A 19,862-nucleotide genomic window follows, 5' to 3' on the forward strand; every position below is an offset into this window, starting at 1 on the left:
GGGGGTGTTTTGCTGGTGACACTGTTGGGGATTTATTCAAAATTGAAGGCACACTGAACCAGCATGGCTACCACAGCATCCTGCAGCGACATGCCATCCCATCCGGTTTGCATTTAGTTGGACGATCATTTATTTTTCAACAGGACAATGACCCCAAACACACCTCCAGGCTGTGTAAGGGCTATTTGACCAAGAAGGAGAGTGATGGAGTGCTGCGGCAGATGACCTGGCCTCCACAGTCACCGGACCTGAATCCAATCGAGATGGTTTGGGGTGAGCTGGACCGCAGAGTGAAGGCAAAGGGGCCAACAAGTGCTAAACACCTCTGGGAACTCCTTCAAGACTATTGGAAAACCATTTCAGGTGACTACCTCTTGAAGCTCATGGAGAGAATGCCAAGAGTGTGCAAAGCAGTAATCAGAGCAAAGGGTGGCTATTTTGAAGAAACTAGAATATAAAACATGTTTTCAGTTATTTCACCTTTTTTTGTTAAGTACATAACTCCACATGTGTTCATTCATAGTTTTGATGCCTTCAGTGAGAATCTACAATGTAAATAGTCATGGAAATAAAGAAAACGCATTGAATGAGAAGGTGTGTCCAAACTTTTGGCCTGTACTGTACATGGTGTGCGTATATTGATATGTTTGTTACAAAATGTTATGTGTAGTTGTAAACATACAAAGACATGTTATCAGTAGTGCGTACAGCTCTTGTTGGGATTGTAATGAGTGCAGGAGGGTGGATGTGGCGATGGCGCAGCCAGAGGGAGGAAATATTTACAGGAACACTATTTTGACACTTACCTGTTATGGACATTTAACAGTGGTATGGGTTCTATTATATCTATTAGTGTAAGTCAGCCCTTACCTTTACTATATTTCCTTACCTTTCCTTACCTTTTTTTCCTTTTCAGGTGGTTTGGTGTTGTTGAATATTTGAAATTCAGTAAACTGAAGTCATAAATAAATAATGATTGATGTGACATGTTATGCATTTTTTTCTCTGCTTCCTTCACCTCCCCCTCCTCTGCAGCACCAAGGCAGTCAGCAGGTATCACTCTCCGTTCCTGGTGGAGCGCTACAAGAAGCTGCTGCAGCTCCGAGAGCAGCTGCTGCTGGACTGCCAGAGAGAGTGGACCAATTTCCTCGAGTATAACATGCACACACACACACACGCACGCACACACACACACACACACACACACACACACACACACAGCTGGTCCTAAACTCGAAGGAAAATTGCTAAAAACATGTCAGTCTCTGGTAGAGAGAGATGCCGGCACAGCTCTCAGCCTGCCAGAATTAGTCTGTTTTGGTCAAGTACGCTGTCAGTGCCGTCTGCTCAGAGCACAGTATGCACTTACCTTAATTTACACTTGAAAATCTCTTTTCTCTCCCTCTCTCTCTCCGCAGCCAGTTTGGGGAGCACTATCACACCATGAAAAGGGCTATTAGTCACCTAGCAACCATGGACTGTCTCTTTTCATTGGCTGAGGTGGCTAAACAAGGGGACTATTGCAGGTGATGTCCTCTCATGACGAATGTAAATATTGGTGCATGTGTGTGCGCCTGTTGCGTGTGAGTTTGTACTTGTGTGTGGGATATAGTGTGCATGTGGGCGTCCTGTGTCGTGTCCTATATTCTCAGACAGGCTGTGTGTGGGAGTGTGCACCGGGCTCAGCAGCGTGCTCAGCCAAAACGCCAACATCTCTCCCACTCACTCACACACACACACACACACACAAATTCACACACACCTTTAAATTGTCCATTTCTACCAATTTTAGTATTTTAGCTTCACATCCATCCTCGTCTGCGTGTGCTGTCCCTCTTTTTTGCTGTATTTGGACATTTAATTCATCCCACGCACTGCTTCTCTTTAAATCGTTTTCTTTTTTGCCAGTCACTCAATTTTCCATGTTCCCTGCATGTAAATATGTTTTTTTTAAGGAATAGTTTGACATTTTGTGAAAAAATAAACATATTTGCTTAGTTAGATGAGAAGACCAGTACCACTCATGTCTGTACAGTAAATACGAAGCTTAAGCCAGCAGCCTGTTAGCTGAGCATAAAGACTGGAAACAGGGGGAAACAGCTAGCCTGGCTCCGTCCAAGGCTGTAAAGTGTAAAAACAACATGTTGTCGTCTAACGAGGGGGTTACAGTATGTGCCGGGCTATTTCTTGGCGGGGAGCAGAAACTTCCTGGAGTCTCTGCCGGTTGCCTGGCAGTGTATTTGTCAGGAAGTTACTGCGCCAGTCCTCTCATTTAAATCTCAGCAAGAAAGTCAATAAGCATATTTCCCAAAATGTTGAACTGTTCCTTTAATACAAGCAGGCATCCAAGTTTATGTGTGTGTGTTTTGGTTTATTTTGGTAGAGCCTGGCCAGTAGATCATTAGGCTAATATTATCAGCCAATATCTGGTTATCACAGATAAATTGTATAACTGTGTAAAAAGAGAAAGACGAGTGGCTGCTCTGTATTTAAAAACGTAGATCAAAAGCTTGTGTCAGGTGCTCGTGGAGAATGGGAAACAGCAGGATCGACAGGAAGGCAATCCAGGCTAATAGTAAAAATAGAAAAACAAGGATGGAAATATTAAAAACACCTTTTATTGTAGTGGCTAAATCATCAGAAGAACCAACATTTTTAAGCCACTGCAGGTCTTCTTTAGGGCTTTCAAAACATACAACACAGGCATGGCCCAACCTTTATAATCACAGGAACCAATCAGAGGCCATCACATGACCCATATAATGGCATGACAGGTGAGACAAATAGACATTGATGAAAAGATAACAAGTTATTAAAATCACAGAGTGACAGGCTAGATATGATAAGACACCCAGAAAAAATAGATTTTAATATATACACACCTGTCTTAAACCACAGGCTGTGAGAAAAATGGCGAAGCTCGTAGCTCCAGTTGAAAAAGCTTCCCTTAGATTAAGTTTCTGTGTTCTGGATTTTTGCAGAGCATCAGTAAATGTTTTCTTGGCGGCATATTTATTTATTTTAAACCTAAATATTTTCTCAGTGCAAGTTTTTATTTTTTATTTTATTCGTATTTTTTATTTGAATGAGTCCAATTTCAGTGCTGTTAAATATTGTTTGCTGTTACTGTCATGTTTGATAGCAGGGTGTGTTGTTTAAGTGAAGTAAATATCTTTACTTAGACATATCTTTATCATAAAATGTTTATCATAAAATGATTTCAGCCTCAGACACAAGGCGACTGAATGTGATCCACAAAATATACTCCTATCCTCTCAACAGTCGAATTTAACGGACACAAAAAAAGAGGAAATAAAGATTACAAGTCCAAATCCATTTGAAAGAAATGCCAAGATTTACTGCTGCTGACCTCTGGGTGACTTATTTTATTCTCTAAGATGTGTTAAGTGTGTGTGTTAGCCTTTTTGTGTCCCTTTATGATCATTCTGTGTTCCCTCTCTGAACTCTGGGGTCTTTGGGTCTGTTAATGCAGCACAGGAGGAACTTTCATAAGTGTTTTTTTTTCCCCTCAGCAACAGTTTGTTGAGTTTGATTTGTAGGGTGAAGTATTGATCGGTTTTGTGGTCGGATCAATCAGAGCTGATCAGATCGATGCGTTAGGTTGGAGGAGCAGATGCTGCAGAGGCGAGTGAAAGCAAACATTAAGACCCAGCGTCAGAGTGCAGGGTGTGCAGTTTCCATGGGAACGCAGCCATGTTCATCTCAAGTAGTTTGGAAAAAGATGAACACTAAAATAAGAGAGATGTTTGAACAAATAAAGCATTCTGCTTCTATATGAAGTATTAAATGTTAATTTAACTTTGACTGCAAGTAGCATTCTGCTGCTTAGTCTAGTCCGGGGAGTGTGGAGCCCTAAATAACTGAATGGTATATATATATATATATATATATATATATATTCCAACAGTTCTCCAAATTAACGATCCAGCTCCAAAAATAGAAGATCAATACACGGCAGCAAATGGCAATATTGTGGAGGGCCGTCACAAAAAAAAAAAATGTGCGGGAAACCCTGCTTTAACTCACAAGTGTGTTCTCTGTGTTCAGGCCAGAGGTGTGTGAAGGGCAGTGTCAGATTGTCATCAGAGACGGCAGACATCCTGCCATCGACTTACTGATGGGAGAGCACAACCAGTATGTGCCCAACCACACCGAACTACAGGTACACACACGCACACATGGGCTCATTCAGAGCGCTTTGAACAAAGTCGAGCCAAAACACACACAAACGTTTGCTCACTAACTCATTGAGACACTTCTGAAACAAAATTGTAACAGCACACATGCTCATAAATACACACATGATGCACACACTTACAGACTCGCATGGCACCACACACACTTCCTCGCTCAGTGCTGGAGTGGGTGTAGGTTAATTTTGCAACAGTGGCACAAGCCAATAGGAAGAGGAGCCAAGCTTTCAATCCACCCACCTCCTCAGCTGTGCAGGACAGCATGCAAATATCTTATTCTGTCTCTCTCCTCGCCTGCTGTCTATGTCACTGTTAGTCTCCTCTCCTCTCCTCTCCTCTCCTCTCCTCTCCTCTCCTCTCCTCCAGGGTGATGGCAGGAGAACTATGATAATCACTGGCCCTAACATGGGGGGTAAGAGCTCCTATATCCGCCAGGTGGCCCTGATCTGTGTTATGGCTCAGATGGGCTCTTACGTCCCGGCCTCTGAGGCCCGCTTGGGCATACTGGACGGCATTTACACCAGGTATGAACACAAGCATGTTGAAATCTAGATCTCAGAAATGATAACAGACTGCATTTGATATTTTCATGTTTTGAGAAGTGACTTAATGCTCAATGTAGCGTATACAGATCCCAACAGCAGCACATCAAGTGCAATCTCAAGATAAACAAGAGCCCACACACTGAATAAATGCTTCTAAACAGACATGATGAATTTGACCCAAGTGGCATCACTGAGGTTTGTGTTGTAAATATTGTAAATCATTTAATGTGTACATATGGACATAATTGATGGGTTGCAAGGACATTCTCGGTCACATGTTGTATATTACCTGATGAAGAGGAAATAATGGTGTGTCATATTACACCAAATAAATTGTCTTTTTGAGAGCAACTGATTTTGTGGGCATTTTTCTCTTGAGAGGTGACTTGGTAACATGTTGAGTACTTTAAAAATCACAAACTTATCCATCATCTCCTCGAAGCTGGACTTTAATACTACGTTATTTTAGTGAAAATGCATGTGTTGGGAAGTACTGAGCACACGACTGGATAAATGAGACTTGGTTTTAGGGCTGTGCCATATCGTCTCGTTCACGATAATACCGGTATGATTTTTAATATCATAAGAAAAATTCTTATTGTGATACTCGCGATATTTTGACGTGTTGATATATGACGTCATACTGTTACCCACGACAACAACAAGCATGGCTGAAAAGTTGTGTGGAATAAACTGTGGCATCCTGAATGTTTTATGAACAGCTCTGGACTTCTCAGACTCTTTTAGTGAGTTACTGCTCAGAGGGAACTCATTCAGCGGCTCCTCTGGCAGCAGCACAGCGTCTCTCCTTCTCCTCTCTCGACATGTGCATGTGTGAGTCTGTGTCTCAAGTGATTTTGTCATAAACTTTTGGTAATGTAAATTTTCTTAATGCTTGTGACTTGACAAATATCCCCTACTTGAATACTGACGACAGATGATGTTGATATTTTGTTGGTTTTAAGTTGTGTTGTTAAGTAACCAAAATCCTATATCTTTCTTACATCTCATGCCAACGTCAGGTCGAGGTAGAATAAAGACATTTGGTCGTGAGGTGTGGAGACCAAAACCTAGCGTTTGCAAAATGACGCAATGTAAACATCCACCCAATGCGACATTCCTGCGTCACTAGACATTTAACATATCGTCAACCAGATTTTCATTCCAAAAGTTTGTATTGACGTCCAGTGCAAACTGAGATACAGCACGAGTTGTGAGTTCGTAAATGGATGTTTTGATGTAGTTAACTGTTGTTAAATGTGGTCCCCAAACAATCAGTACACTTTTCACTGGGTCTACTTTCCTCTGAAAAAGTAGTCCTATCCATAACTGTTGAAAGCTGCAAGAGTTAACTATAAAAATATGTTTTTGTTTTTTTGTAATTTGCATGAACTGACACTTCACCAGAATCCTCCAGCTTGTGAATTGGCTTCAGGAACCAGTGTGGATTTTTACAGAAACATGAGACGAATTAAAGCAATCATTTGATGCAGCTGCACAGAAAAATGAACACAGCTTGCTTGTAGTCTCTCGATAACACCAGCATGTAGATGTTTATTTTCCTGGCAAGCATATTAAAGATGACATATCAATAAATAATGACACATTCACACTTTATAACAGCATACAAACATTTGTCTTTACCTTGTCCATGATGTTAAAGTGACTCAACATTGCCTTTGCGAACCACAGTGTTTGTCTCTTTTTACCGATGGACAGACACAAACATGCTCGAGAAGTGATATCTAGGTGTCTTTTTCTACCATCGTCTTTTTCAACAGGGAGACAAAGATTGTGACCATGACAGCACTGACGGAGCACAGCATCACCTCAGCAGATTGTTTCTTATTAGTGCAATTACACATAGAAACGAAGGTGGCGACGACCTGAGGCTAAAAAAAAAACAAATCCCACTGTACCCCAAAACACCTTATTCACCTTGTGTCCTCTCCTCTCCTCTCCTCCAGGGTGATGGCAGGAGAACTATGATAATCACTGGCCCTAACATGGGGGGTAAGAGCTCCTATATCCGCCAGGTGGCCCTGATCTTCATTGTGACATCAATGATTTTATTTTATTATATTTTTTGGGAGAGAGTTACTGCCTCAAATGAGAGAGTTCAAGTATCTCAGGGTCTTGTTTACGAGTGAGGGTAAAATGGAGCGTGAGGTAGATAGGCCGTTTCGGTCTACAGTGATGCGTAGACAACCGTTGTGGTGAAGAGAGAGCTGAGTTGGAAGGCAAAGCTTTCGATTTACTGGTCCATCTACATCCCAACCCTCACCTATGGTCATGAGCTCTGTGTAATGATGTGGATACAAGTGGCAGAAATGAGCTTCCTCTGTGGGATGTCTGGGCTCAGTCTTAGAGATAGGGTGAGGAGCTCGGACATCCGGAAGGAGCTTGGAGTAGAGCTGCTGCTCCTTCACGTCGAAAGGGGTCAGTTGAGGTGGTTCAGGCATCTGATCAGGATGCCTCCTATGTGCCTTCTGTTAGAGGTGTTCTAGGCATGTCCCACTGGTAGGAGGCCCCTGGGCAGACCCAGAACACACTGGAGGGATTACATATCTCATCTGGCCTGGGAACACCTTGGGGTCCTCCAGGAGGAGCTGGAAAGTATTGCTGGGGAGAGGGATGTCTGGGCTTGCAAGGCCTGCTGCCCCCACGACCTGACTTTGGATAAGTGGTTGAAAATGGATGGATGATTTTATTTTAGGACTCACACTCAGGCTACATCCACACTAATATGTTTTTGTCTTAAAATTGATAAGTTCAGCACATTTGCATGTAGCACCCACACCACTCCGGTGTTTCAAACCCCTGAAACAGACATGCTTGAAAACGCTGCTGTCCTCGGACAGTTTGAAAACTCTGTGGTTGTGTTTTGGTGTGGAGACATTTGGTGACGATGGCCCACGTTTGTTTCCTGGGTCTTAGCAGTCACAACATGTCAAACCAAAACATTATAGCAGGCCTTCATACCTTTTGCGATTTTATCCTTCTTGCCATAGCTTCCTCCAGCGATGGAGAATGGTCCCGGTATTGCTCTAATGTGTCACCGTATTTGCTTTGGAACAACTCCAAAGTTGTTCACCATCGCTTGACAACCGTACACTTTCAGTAACATGGTCCATGCAAAGAAATCTCTGGTCTTGCTTGTCGCCACTGCTGTTCTCCCTCCATCGTAAAACACATCCATAGTAACTAAGCAACCAACCGCAGAGTAGACAGTCTGCTTCTTGTTTACACCTGCACACAAAGTGTACCAGAACGGTCATGTGATATTTGTTTTCAGGCGTGGTAGTGTAGACGGAGATTATTTCTGAAACTGTGCTAAAATGCTGGTGTGTACGGAGATCTTTTTCATTTTAAAACTGCCAGCCTGATACTCATGTTAAAGGTGGGAGGTGTTGGATGTAAATGTTAAATGGACCTGCACTTGTATACCTTCTTTCTAGTCCTCTGACACTCAAAGCACTTTTATACTACGAGTCACATTCACCCATTCACACATGCATTCATACACTGGTGGCCGATGCAAGGTGGTGCCACCTGCTCCTCAGTTTTTAACACACACACCAATGGAACAGCCATCGGGAGCAATTCGGGGTTCAGTATCTTGCTCAAGGACACTTCGACATGTGGACTGGAGGAGCTGGGGATCGAACCTTCGATCTTCCGATTAGTGGACGACCCGCTCTGCCTTCTGAGCCAATACAATGTCGGCTGTTTAGACTGGGCAACAATCAATTTCTCTTCTATCTTGGCTCATTTGTAAAACTACAGGCAGTGACAGTCAAGTGGGATCAACCACACATATTTCTTTGCCATTGGTTGAGGCTGCGACATCTTCAGTCAAAGTTGACAAAATTGAAATCGCATCGCATATCGCATTGCATAGAAGTGAACAGGAGGCGGATATTTGCCAGTGTTAATTCTGCGCATGTGTGACTGTGCCCTTAGTGTGGATTTAGCCTCACATTAATCCTTCATAATCCCATTGTGTTCCTTACACACACAAGATGAGGTGTATGGGGAAAAAAAAGATGAACAAGACCTGTGTGACAAGGCCGGCTCTATTGTTCTGTCACGGTTCTGTACGTTGCAGCTCCCTGTATCGTAGGAACCTTCAGACAATAAGGCTTTGTTGGAGAAGATCTTTCTTTTCCCACGGCTGATGATTATTCTCATTATGATGAGAGTAGCAGTGAGCTCTGCATGTAGTTTCCAATCCTGACTACATATTAGAGTGGAGCACAGGCCAATATACGGCATGGTCTCTGTTATTCTGCCTCTGCTGCACTATGTGATTAGACCTAATGGCTTGCAGATGTGTGTAATTGTCTTTTTTGTGGGTTAAGCATGTTCCTATGTATTAACCCCGTGGGTGCCAGAGACCTGTCAGCACACCAAGAGTGTATGTGTGTGTGTGTGTGTGTTCGGATTTCTCTCTTTTAGAGACACAGTTGCCGGTTTTAGAGTACTTATTAGTGTAATGAGGTGATTTGGGCCAGTCCTCATATATATAAGAGTCTGCTTTATGGTCAGGCAGAAGTAAAGAACTGATCATGAAACTTAATTGTAGTACACATTGTATATATTTGGTCATTGTTTAAGATGAAAACAAAATTTAAAAACAAATTTAAACATTTGAATTAAACCAAAATAATAAAAAACATGTCAGTTGGCACATTAAAGTTAAATGCTGTTTATAATATGAAATTATTTTTATTAGAAAGGGGACCTATTGTGATCATTTCCAGCTTCACAGTTGTATTTTGGGTTTCTCCTATAACTTGTTTACATACTTTAACGGTCAAAAAACACTTTTCCTCTTATACTATCTGTGATGGAGCACCTGTATTCACCCTCTGTCTAAAATGCTCCGTATTTGTGCCTGTCTCTTTAAGTCTCCCTCCTGAAAATGCCCAGTCTGCTCTGAGTGGTCAGCATTTCCAGGTCTTCTGTATCACAGCGTCTCTGCACCGTCATTGCGGCCGGGGAAGGACTGTAACAGAGAATAGCGGCACTCTTTTTTTATCATAGCACATCACCTTCTAAACACAATTGGACACGTTCCAGCAGGAATATGATCCAAAATTGGGGAGAAATTAACAGCATCAGTCACCAAGATAACATTTTTCCCTGAGGTTAGCATGTAGCTTCATGTAGCAGTGTGGGCTATGTGATGTAAACCCTTGCAGTAGCGTGCCTGGAGTAGATGACCATAAAGAGAAATCGCGACCTGATGTCATGTTGTCATGACAGTAGAAAAAAACTGTTGGATACAGTATTCAGAACAGCCTGAAGCCTGAGGGTTTTGCTCACAGAGATTACATGTACATATATGTACCTCATTATTTGAAACCTGGGCCATGTTGAAAATCCTTCATTGTGACAAAAAATACAGAAAAGCATAAGGCCCTGAACACACAGAAAGTGTTTTAGCAGCTGGAGGCGCCTTTTTGTAATTGTTTTTAATGAGATTGAAGGTTTTTACCCGCAGTTTTTGTGTTGCGATGCGCCTTGTGTTTTTGCGTTCTAGGTAGGCTACTTGGCGTTTTTGCCGGAGCGCTTTGAACACCTCAAGATGAAAAAACTTAAACTCAAAGCACAAAAACGCCCCACGTCACCTGTTTTTTTTGTCATCTTTTTTTTCCGTTGTCCAATCAGATGATTTGAGAGGCGGGCTTTCTGTGGTGGTCACGACAATAAGTTTACTGGATACCCAGAGCTATACGGCCCGACAATAGACAGCAGGCTGTCAAACTGCCCCCGAGTCATCCTAAAATATGCCTGGAAATGGCCATCATTGAGGGGAAGCTCCTGGACCAACTGGTGGTGCTCCCCATGACCCATGCTCTTTTTTAGGGTGTCATGTACCCACACAGATCTTTGTTTATCTGTGCCCAACAAACTATCTGTTTACAGCCACTCACCCTCAACCAGAGCTACAGCAAGTACCCTCTGCCTCAGTATTTTAGGAACTAGATACTAATTACTGTGAAATAACTAAAATAGATAAATAAACGGTAGATTGATTAGACTGGAAGGTTGGAATAAAGAGGTGAGTCCGTGGTTGCCTGGCAACAATAAAAAGACGCAGCAAGTTTTTTTTCACTAGTGGCATTTAATTTAAAAAGAAAAAGGCACTGCGGCGGACCTCGTGTTTTGCAACCTGCAAAACGCTTTCTGTGCAATCAGGGCCTAATAGGTATATTTTTTGGACACGTTCCACTGTTTACTTTAAGTGAAAATGCTTTAAATCTGAATTTTAAAAGGTAAATTCCAGCTAAATACAAATCAGAATCCTATTGTTAAAATACCAAGAGCAACTATGGGTTAAAAAATTAAATCTGAAGGACATAATCAGGTGATGAGACACTCAGTTGTATCATATTCTTCATGTTTTTCTACAGTGGTGCTCATCACTTTGCAAACTAAGGTAACTGATGTCTTCTACCAGCAGGAAACAACAACTTTTAGGAGAGCACAGGGACATAAAATTGCTTCAAATTGATTTGCTTCTTTGGAGCATTTTAAGCCTTTATTTTAGCGAGTTGGTCGTGTGGAAATTACAAGAAATGAGGGAAGAGAGTGGAGCGACGTGCAGCATACTGTAGGTCCTCAGCTGGATTTGAAGCAAGGACGTTACGTTAAAAATCTGGATAATTCTTTGGAAATATTGGTTAATAAAACCCAGAGTTATAATGTAATGTTTGGATTGCAGTTAACGCTTGTTGGGTAACTAGTGTCAGCTTTAGGTCAGGGTGTGGGGTCAGCTTAGAGAATGAATGTACTTCAGTCAGTGAAGGTCGACCAAAGTTAACCATCTCTGTCTATCTGAAAAAAATGCAGCTTTAAGATCTAATTAATGTCCACAGAGAAAACGCACACACAGCCACACGGTATCCGCTGTTCTCTCCTCACCTCTGCTGTTACCTCCGCCGTCCTATCTGTTTCTAATTGGACTGCTTGCCATCTCTCTATCACTGAAATCCTGAGGAGAATCTGTTTTGATAATAAGCGCTCAATCAATTCCCACTGCTGTGTCAAGCGTAATAGACGCAGCGGTGGGATTTGCTTCATCTTGTGTGTGTGTGTGAGAGGTGCTGTGTGTTTATGAGCCAGAGCAGAGACAGACGTGGAGTGAGAGCTTGTGAGTGGAATAAGCAGACTTTGTGGGCTGGGGTAATGAGATGGTGCGTAGGTGTCTAATGGGATATCCTGTCTGAACTGATCCAGATGATTGATTATCAATGAGGATAAAGTGAATAATCTGGAGATCGCTTTAAAGCAGTGTGCCACCTCACAGAGTCTTGGTTTTATTTTCCTGCCCACTCCACTGTGCTACAGCATTTTTACAAATATGCCTCACAGTGGTTTGAGCATAATTCAGTGTGTGCGAGTCTTTTACAGACTTTAGCATAGTAAGCCTGGTGTTTCTGTGTGTGTGTGTGTTTCCCGGTGGCTGACGGATGCATATGTGTATGTGCAGGTATGCAGCTGCTGCGTGTATGTGTGTGTGTGTGTGTGTGTGTGTGTGTTTTATTGTGGGTATTGAGTCCTGAAGGTTATAGAGCACATTCTTCCATCCCTTCATGGTTGTTATGGAAACAGCAAAAGGAAGCAGAATGTAAAACCACGTATTGAAAAGGACCTTTAATCGACCATGGACGCGTAGCAGTGATTATACCATGTTTTACTAAAGTCTTTTACAAGGTCCCCTCCCGTCAGAAAATGCAGGGGTTTTTTTTATTTTTAGGGGGGCCCAGAAATGTTGCTAATATGCAGAAGGACCTCACAAACAGTGCTGAGTGTTTTGGTGCCAGCGGGTCTCGGTGTAACATCATCACCTTGGTGGGTGTTGTACAGCGATGTGAAACATGTTGAGCATGTGGAAAAATGTTGCATCCTAAATCGACTCATTCGTTCCTCAGAGTTTTTATAGTGCTGCAGAGTCAGTGCCTGTGCCATCTTGTAGGCGGCACACAGAGCTGGTGAGGCCTTTAGTGTTCTGTGGGACAGCGTTAACTCTGCAGAAATAAACTGGTTGGACAAAGCTAAATGATTGACTAAATAATTTACAAATGCCTTGTGGTAATGTGCTCACTTTGATCCTCTTGTTGTACAGATCTAGATAAGAGGATTACTTCTTGTGGCTTTATTCTTTTTTTTTGGATTTCCATTAGCATCAACGAAGTGGTTGCTCGGCCCAGTTGCCAGAAGTAAATGGTCACATTTTACTTTCCTGCAAACCCCAGATCTATTACATTTGTATGTTATTGTGTAGTAGATATGTTATATAACTTTACATTACAACAACGCTCTGGTTAACATGTTATATTTAGGCACAAAACCAACTGGTTATGGTTAGGAAAAGATAATTTTTTTTGGCTTAAAATATTAAGTTTAGGGGCACAACCTGGGCTGGAAAAGCAGCTGTCTGTGTAAATAACAACCGCTTTTTGTTGCACTAACCCTGCTGGAAAAACAGAAGTGGGTTACTAACATTGGTGCCTAAAAAGACACTGGAAATAGTGATGACTGGCTGCATCAAAACAGGTTTTGTTGTTTGTTGGTCTCAAACAGTGGTCTTCATCTTGGCAGTCGTCACACCAAGGTCACGCCTATGTCAGGCCAAGGTGACACGCCCTCCACCTTCTGTCACTTTTCTGTAATTTTAGAAAAGTTGATATGATACTTATAGAATGTGCGAATGTTATGTATTTGTGGTTTGCAGAAATGTACAATGTTCAAATTTTCTTCTGGCAGCTGGGCTGGATGATGCATGTATGAGCTAATATGATCTTTTCCTAACCATAACCAAGTGGTTTTTGTGCCTAAACCTAACCACACATTAACTGCAGTGTTGTTGAAATGTAAAGTAACGTAAAGTTTTAACATGTCTTCTATATTATAAGTGGTCAATCACGTCAATCACTGCTTGTGAACATGTCAAAGTTGGCAGCACTGATTAAATATGAATCCAGATTCTGTTACTGCATTGCCTATTTCTTGCCTCAAATATTTTCAGAGGCATATTTTAGTGCACTGTTTAGCTGTAAAATGAGAACGTTTGTGCCATGCTGGAAACAGTTGACTGCTCAACAGTAAACTAGAATATGTTTCTGAAAGCATTTGAGGCGAGAAATAGGCACTGCAGTAACAGAATCTTTATTCATATTTCATTAGCACTGCCTAGTTTGACAGTCTGACCGCAGTACAGAGCAATTGACATGATTGACAGCTATGTTGGAGACTGCTCTGGTGTGTGACTTTAGAAACATTTTCAGCAAATTAGAAAGTTATTTATTATTAAAATGTGTCACTGTGGTCACATGACTGCCAAGTGATGACAGCCAGTCAGTTTGTTGCTATCTTATATATGACCAGCACCTGCTTTAAATGATGTACGCAGCTACTATGCTTTTTTTGTGTCTTTAATCATTTTACGACGACATTGTTGTCATCGAAAACTCAATCCAGGTCTCAAAATATCAATATGTGACTTTAAAAATTGCATTTGGTGTTTGGTGTTGTGGTACCGCTGTTTTATTTTGTTTGTTTTTGGCCAAAATCAAGAAGTTTTGATTGGTTAGTGAAGAGTGATGTCACAAGGTGTTAAGGAAATGAAATAACGGGGCAATCTGAGAGCAACAAGGGAACCAAAGGAGTCAGAAGAACACTTGAAATTTGGCTCAACATTTTTTGGTTCTGGAGAGGTGATGATAAATGGACTATTTTCAGAATCACTTTATTTGGCGGGAAAGGAGGGACTTAATGCAGAGCAGCAGGACATCCAGCTGGTGAAGCGCGCCTGTGTTTTTGCCGTGCATCCGCTCATCAGTGGACGGACAGAGTGTGTGAACAGCGCGCTTCCTTTTCATCTGATTCTGTCCGTCCTTCCCACAGCGCAGTATAGATCCAACTGTCATAATTTCCCCTGAGTCTTAGCATACATGCACACACATTATAAATTGGCTAATGAAATGCAGCAGCATGTCTGCCACACCCCTCTCCTATGTGGCGTGTGGTGTAACCATGGTAACTCATGTGCTGGAGGCTCCTGTCGGTGGTTCATTGATACTGTGGTACTATGTCGAAGGACAACCAGGACAGGAAAAGACAGATTTAGAGGTGAGAAAATCTGACTGGCGGATAGATGTGGCATCTGTGATCCAGCTGGAGTCACTGCTGGGTCTGTCAGTGTGTATCAGTGCATCAGAGGAGCTCTCACACTGGATTTGAGGCTTGTGAAGAGCTGAACATGTTGTTATTCTATTTCTGTAATCAGTCAAGTCCTATTGACATGGGCTCAACAGGTGGTGACATCAGTCCTGAACTATATTTGTTCCATTGTTGGAGTCTTTCTGATTCCCTGTCACTGGCCTCAGATTTAACCACAGTGCAACATCATTAACCACAATTATACTTGAATGTGTTTGTCAATAAATTCATTACATGCGTTCCAGGCTGACCAGTAAATGTGTTTAAAGTGTTGTTTCTCATTATATATCGGGCCTCATGCAAGAACATTTTCTGTTCATTTTCTAGTCTTGTATCAGCAGATTAATGTCCATGGTTTTTGAAAGAGATGTTCAACAATCAGATTCGGGTGTTGTGTTCAGGTGTCTTCATTCTTTAGGTACCATAGTGTAGCTACCTGTTTTGTGGTTCAAAATCAAAACAAAAACTGGCCAAACATCAAGGCTTCGCTTTGTGAGACCTGCAGTTATTGATTGGAAATAGATGCATTGTAAATAAATAATTGGTTAGGGCTGGGAAATGTGGAGAAAATCAAATAAATTTTTGACAGAATACCTGTATATTGTTGGCTGGGCTCAGCCTTAGAGATAGGATGTTTTGGGCATGTCCCACTGGTAGGAGGCCCCGGTGCAGACCCAGAACACACTGGAAGGATTACATATCTCATCTGGCCTGGGAACACCTTGGGGTCCTCCAGGAGGAGCTGGAAAGTGTTGCTGGGGAGAGGGATGTCTGGGGTACTCTGCGGTTGACTTTTGGTGCTTTCACAAAATATTTAGACAATGACATTTTCAGTACATAATCATCAGTAATGTGGATATATTGACTAAGTGGGTAAAGACAAACAGAAAATGACATCACATTATTGTAATGTAGCCTTTAACGCCTCCTACATACTATGAGATTTTAGCAATCTAATAAATTTAGTACAAGCCACACTGTGCGACATGGATCTAATAAACTTGGGTACGACATCAAGTTTGATGCAGGTTGTACAATGACACCGTCTACTGTCTCCTTCGTCCGTCTTTACACAATCATAGTTCGGCCCAAACTTTGCTGCAGACTTCCTGAGAGGAGCTGCCCATTGGGGAGCTCCCCCAAGAAATACATAAATTTAAGGGCTTTTTTTTTTGTGTGTGCGTTTGTTCCATCATGTGTTCAACTGATCACTGTCCACATTTTCGTCACTCAAGGTTCCTCTTGTGCTAGGAGAGTACCTACTCTGAAATAAGAGCTAAAAACAAGTCCCTCAAAGTGGCGCTCTAAGAAGAATGATTCTTACTAGTTCTCATGGCGCACACACAATAAAAAGGGGGCCTTCTCAGAACTATGATAAAGTTCCTCCGGTCCACAAACCCCTGTTGTTAAGAACTGAACATGGCCTCTTCAAAAGAGTGCAACGTTGAGGGCCTAGAGTTCAAACTGTGTGACACGACAAGCGGGGAGGATGAGACTTGATCCATTTTAAGTCCTCCACACTGTCACCCACAAACTGCTGCTGTAGCTCGACTTCCTTCTTTTTCCTCTGTGCAGTTTAAATAAAGAGCCGCAGGGTGTTATGGTTACTGTCTCACACTTTTCTCGCACCCCTTCTTTTCCATCTCAGAGTTCTGGAAGAAAAAGAGAAGCAGGTTCACGGATGAAAAATTCTCCATTTGTCCGTCTGTGGGTGTTTTTTGGGTTTCTGGAAGAACACCAGAATTATCTCAGTGGCTTCAACTTTGAGAACACATCATTTATAGACTGGAAGCATTCAAACTTGATACAACATTTTATAATCAATGCATGGACATGAATTCTGAAATCCCCACGCCAAAGATTATTTCAAAATAAAATGATGAGATGATTCTGGCAGCCTTTCAGTAGCTTTTTTTTTTTCCTTACAGATGAGCATTAAAGTATTTCCTATAATGTTTTTTTGCTTCATGAGGGAGTCTGACTTTCCATCTAACCTTGAAAACAGACAGCACAATCAGTCCGACAGTCACCATCTCAAAAAAGCACAAAATACTTTGTAAACTGATGCATAACGACCTCTGACCTCTCCTGTTGTTCCTTGTCCGATTGGTCATCAGGATGGGAGCTTCGGACAACATCTACAAAGGGCGCAGCACGTTCATGGAAGAGCTGACCGAAGCCTCGGAGATCATTTCCCGTGCAACCGAATGTTCATTGGTCATCCTTGATGAACTGGGACGGGGCACAAGCACCCATGATGGGATTGCCATCGCCTATGCTACCCTGGAGTACTTCATCAGAGATGTAAGTGTGTGTATGTGTGTGTGTGTGTGTGTGTGTGTGTGTGTGTGTTTTTGAATCGACACTCTTAACTAATGACATGGGAATAAGACAGATTTAAATATTTGAAGAGGAAAAAAATATGAGAAATGAGAGGGAAGGCACTGATGGGACATTTGGGTAACCGTTAGCAAAGCTGCTGAAATACCAAATAATTTGAAATACACCCAGTTGTCAAACACACAGATTCATCTTGTGGCTAAAACCACTAGCATTGTTGGATTGAGCCCAATTAACCATCAAGCATATGGCCTCAAGAGGTGTGTGTGTGCGCATATGTGTCTGTGCAGGTGTTTTATCGTATGTGTTGTGCGCTCTGCAGACTGCAGCGATTGTTTGTTTCGCAGAGAGAGAGACGAGGCTCCAGAGAGGCCACAGAGGCTTGATCTATAATGTTAATATTCTGTTAGAGAGCAAGCTGCAATGGAAAAGGAGAGAGAAGGAGTGATCCCTAGTTACCTTCTCGTTCAGGGGATGTATGTTGTACTGCAGCATGCTTCATTTAATCTTCCTGAAACACCCACATAATCAAGACTGATGACAGGTTGTCCAATGTCCACCTTTGCACTCTCAGGGGATCATATGTGTCTATATGCGTCGCTGACTTTTCTTGATTACATAATTGCTGCTTATTTTTGTCATCTGTCATTATGACGATATGTACGGAAGGCGGAAAGGTCCGATTTTAGCCGGCAACCAAGGGACCAACGGGAAGAGAGGAGCTGGAGTACCTTGAGTACTTGGAATCAGTATTCCTACGAGAGAGACTGTGTGTGTGTTTTCTGCTGGGATTATGTGCACAGTCAAGAGCCCTTTGGGTGTTGCACAGTATTGCGTATCTACATTTTGACAGAACAGATGAGCGGTACCCCGAGAGAATGAGCGAGGGTGTGTATTTGTGTGTGTGCGCGTGTGTGTGTGTGTGTTAGTAAAGGGGGTTATCAATACCAGCATTGGCAAGTCAATAATTGTTCCCCTGTGGAGAACTTACAGTACTTGTTTGTAGCAATATGTGTTAAACCAACGGATCGATACTGTGAGCACAGAAAAACTCATAACACTTTGACGTGGGCTGCGTCCTTCAGCGTCACAGCTGTTTATTTTCTCAGCTGTTTACACTCAGAATATTTTCACCTGTGTAGCTTTAAATAAAACATGAGGTGTCTGTTCATTCTAGTATTAATGTGTCTAATTTAAATAAAACCATTTGCCTTTGGAGTCACACCTGCTGTCAGAAAGTATGTTACATATGTCAAATAGTGTGAACGCACATTAATTACCATAGAAACAGTTCTTTTAATGTGGCATTGACGCACGTGTTGACTGTGTTGATATATACCATTGAACAAGTAACTTTACTATCAGAGATGACAGTAAATCTCTAAAAAAAAACTCAACTACATTTGAAATTAAATCACCAAAAACTGTTAAGTAAAGATGAATTTCAACTAATGTATTTTAAGCTGCACTAACTGATGTTTTTTAATGGATCAAATTACCTTTGCCGTATAAGAGGTTTTGCCTGCAATTCAATTGGAAGAGACTAGTTCTGAGAGAAAATAGTATTTATTAACATGTGCACATATGAATGAGAAATGTGAAAAGTCTTTGGCAATTAGACCCCACCGTGATGTCATCTATTCCAGGAGGGTGGTAAAGAGATTAGGAACCCCTCCTGTGGAGTCTAGATGCTGGTGGTGATAATGGTGGTGATGAGACGAGATGAAGAGGGAGCTGAGGATCTGCATGTGAAGAGGAGTGGGCTTTTGATGAGCTCGTCCTGGGCTCTGGATAAGGTGTCTGGAGGTGAATGGGGTGGAGCTGACAGCTGAAGGGAGCAGAGAGGAGAACAGATTTAAAGTTTGGCAGCAGCAACATGAATGGCTGAAGGAGATCGTAGCAAAGTTTGATTGGCTAACCAGGAGAGGGAACACCCATAGTCAGCTGAGTGGTGGAAGTAGTGGGAGTGGGATACAGAGAGAATTGTGAGTGGATATAGCGTAGAGAAAGTCTTCCAGATTGAACTTACGCTGAGCTTCAGTAGTTGACCCACAGTCGTCCTCAGCTCTCTGAAGTCTTTTGATCTACTTTGGGTCTTAGTTTTGGCTTCTGGGCCCACAAACTCTGCTCTTATTCGTTTCCAGCAGCAACAAGAAGGTGTTTTCATTCTTCTGTAGCGTTTATGAAGACCAAAACAGAGCTAGAAAGTAGGGATGCACCTGTACTGATTTTGGATATCAGGCTGATTCAGACTAAAGATCGCTGGATTGCTGGATTGATCCCAGTGACAATGGGCCCAGTCACAGTGACGCACACAACTCATTAGTTAAACCCTGGTATCAGATTGGTACTCGGTATTGGCAGATACCCAAAGCACAGGTATCAGGACTGAAAAACTTCGGTGTATCCTTGTATAAAAGGACAGTAAATATTAGAGCTGCCCCCTGAAAGTCAGAGATTCGAATCATCGGACCCCTCAGTTGACTGTATTTCCTTCAAGTCAAACAGTTGGGTTTTCTCAGTTTTTGTTTTT

The 19,862-nt window shown here is 42.1% G+C and overlaps 1 protein-coding gene across 1 annotated transcript in view; it reads left to right on the plus strand.

Moving 5' to 3' along the window:
• msh3 (mutS homolog 3 (E. coli)) overlaps positions 1–19,862 on the plus strand; it is a 74,024-nt gene that overhangs the window by 39,644 nt on the left and 14,518 nt on the right. The window contains exons 17-21 of the mRNA XM_033618604.2: positions 1,036–1,152; positions 1,419–1,526; positions 4,069–4,183; positions 4,581–4,738; positions 17,107–17,293. Of these exons, the coding sequence (XP_033474495.2) occupies positions 1,036–1,152; positions 1,419–1,526; positions 4,069–4,183; positions 4,581–4,738; positions 17,107–17,293 (685 nt within the window). The remainder of the gene's footprint in view (positions 1–1,035; positions 1,153–1,418; positions 1,527–4,068; positions 4,184–4,580; positions 4,739–17,106; positions 17,294–19,862) is intronic.

The sequence above is a fragment of the Epinephelus lanceolatus genome, chromosome 9, assembly GCF_041903045.1.
Source record: "Epinephelus lanceolatus isolate andai-2023 chromosome 9, ASM4190304v1, whole genome shotgun sequence".
Lineage (NCBI taxonomy): Eukaryota > Metazoa > Chordata > Actinopteri > Perciformes > Serranidae > Epinephelus > Epinephelus lanceolatus.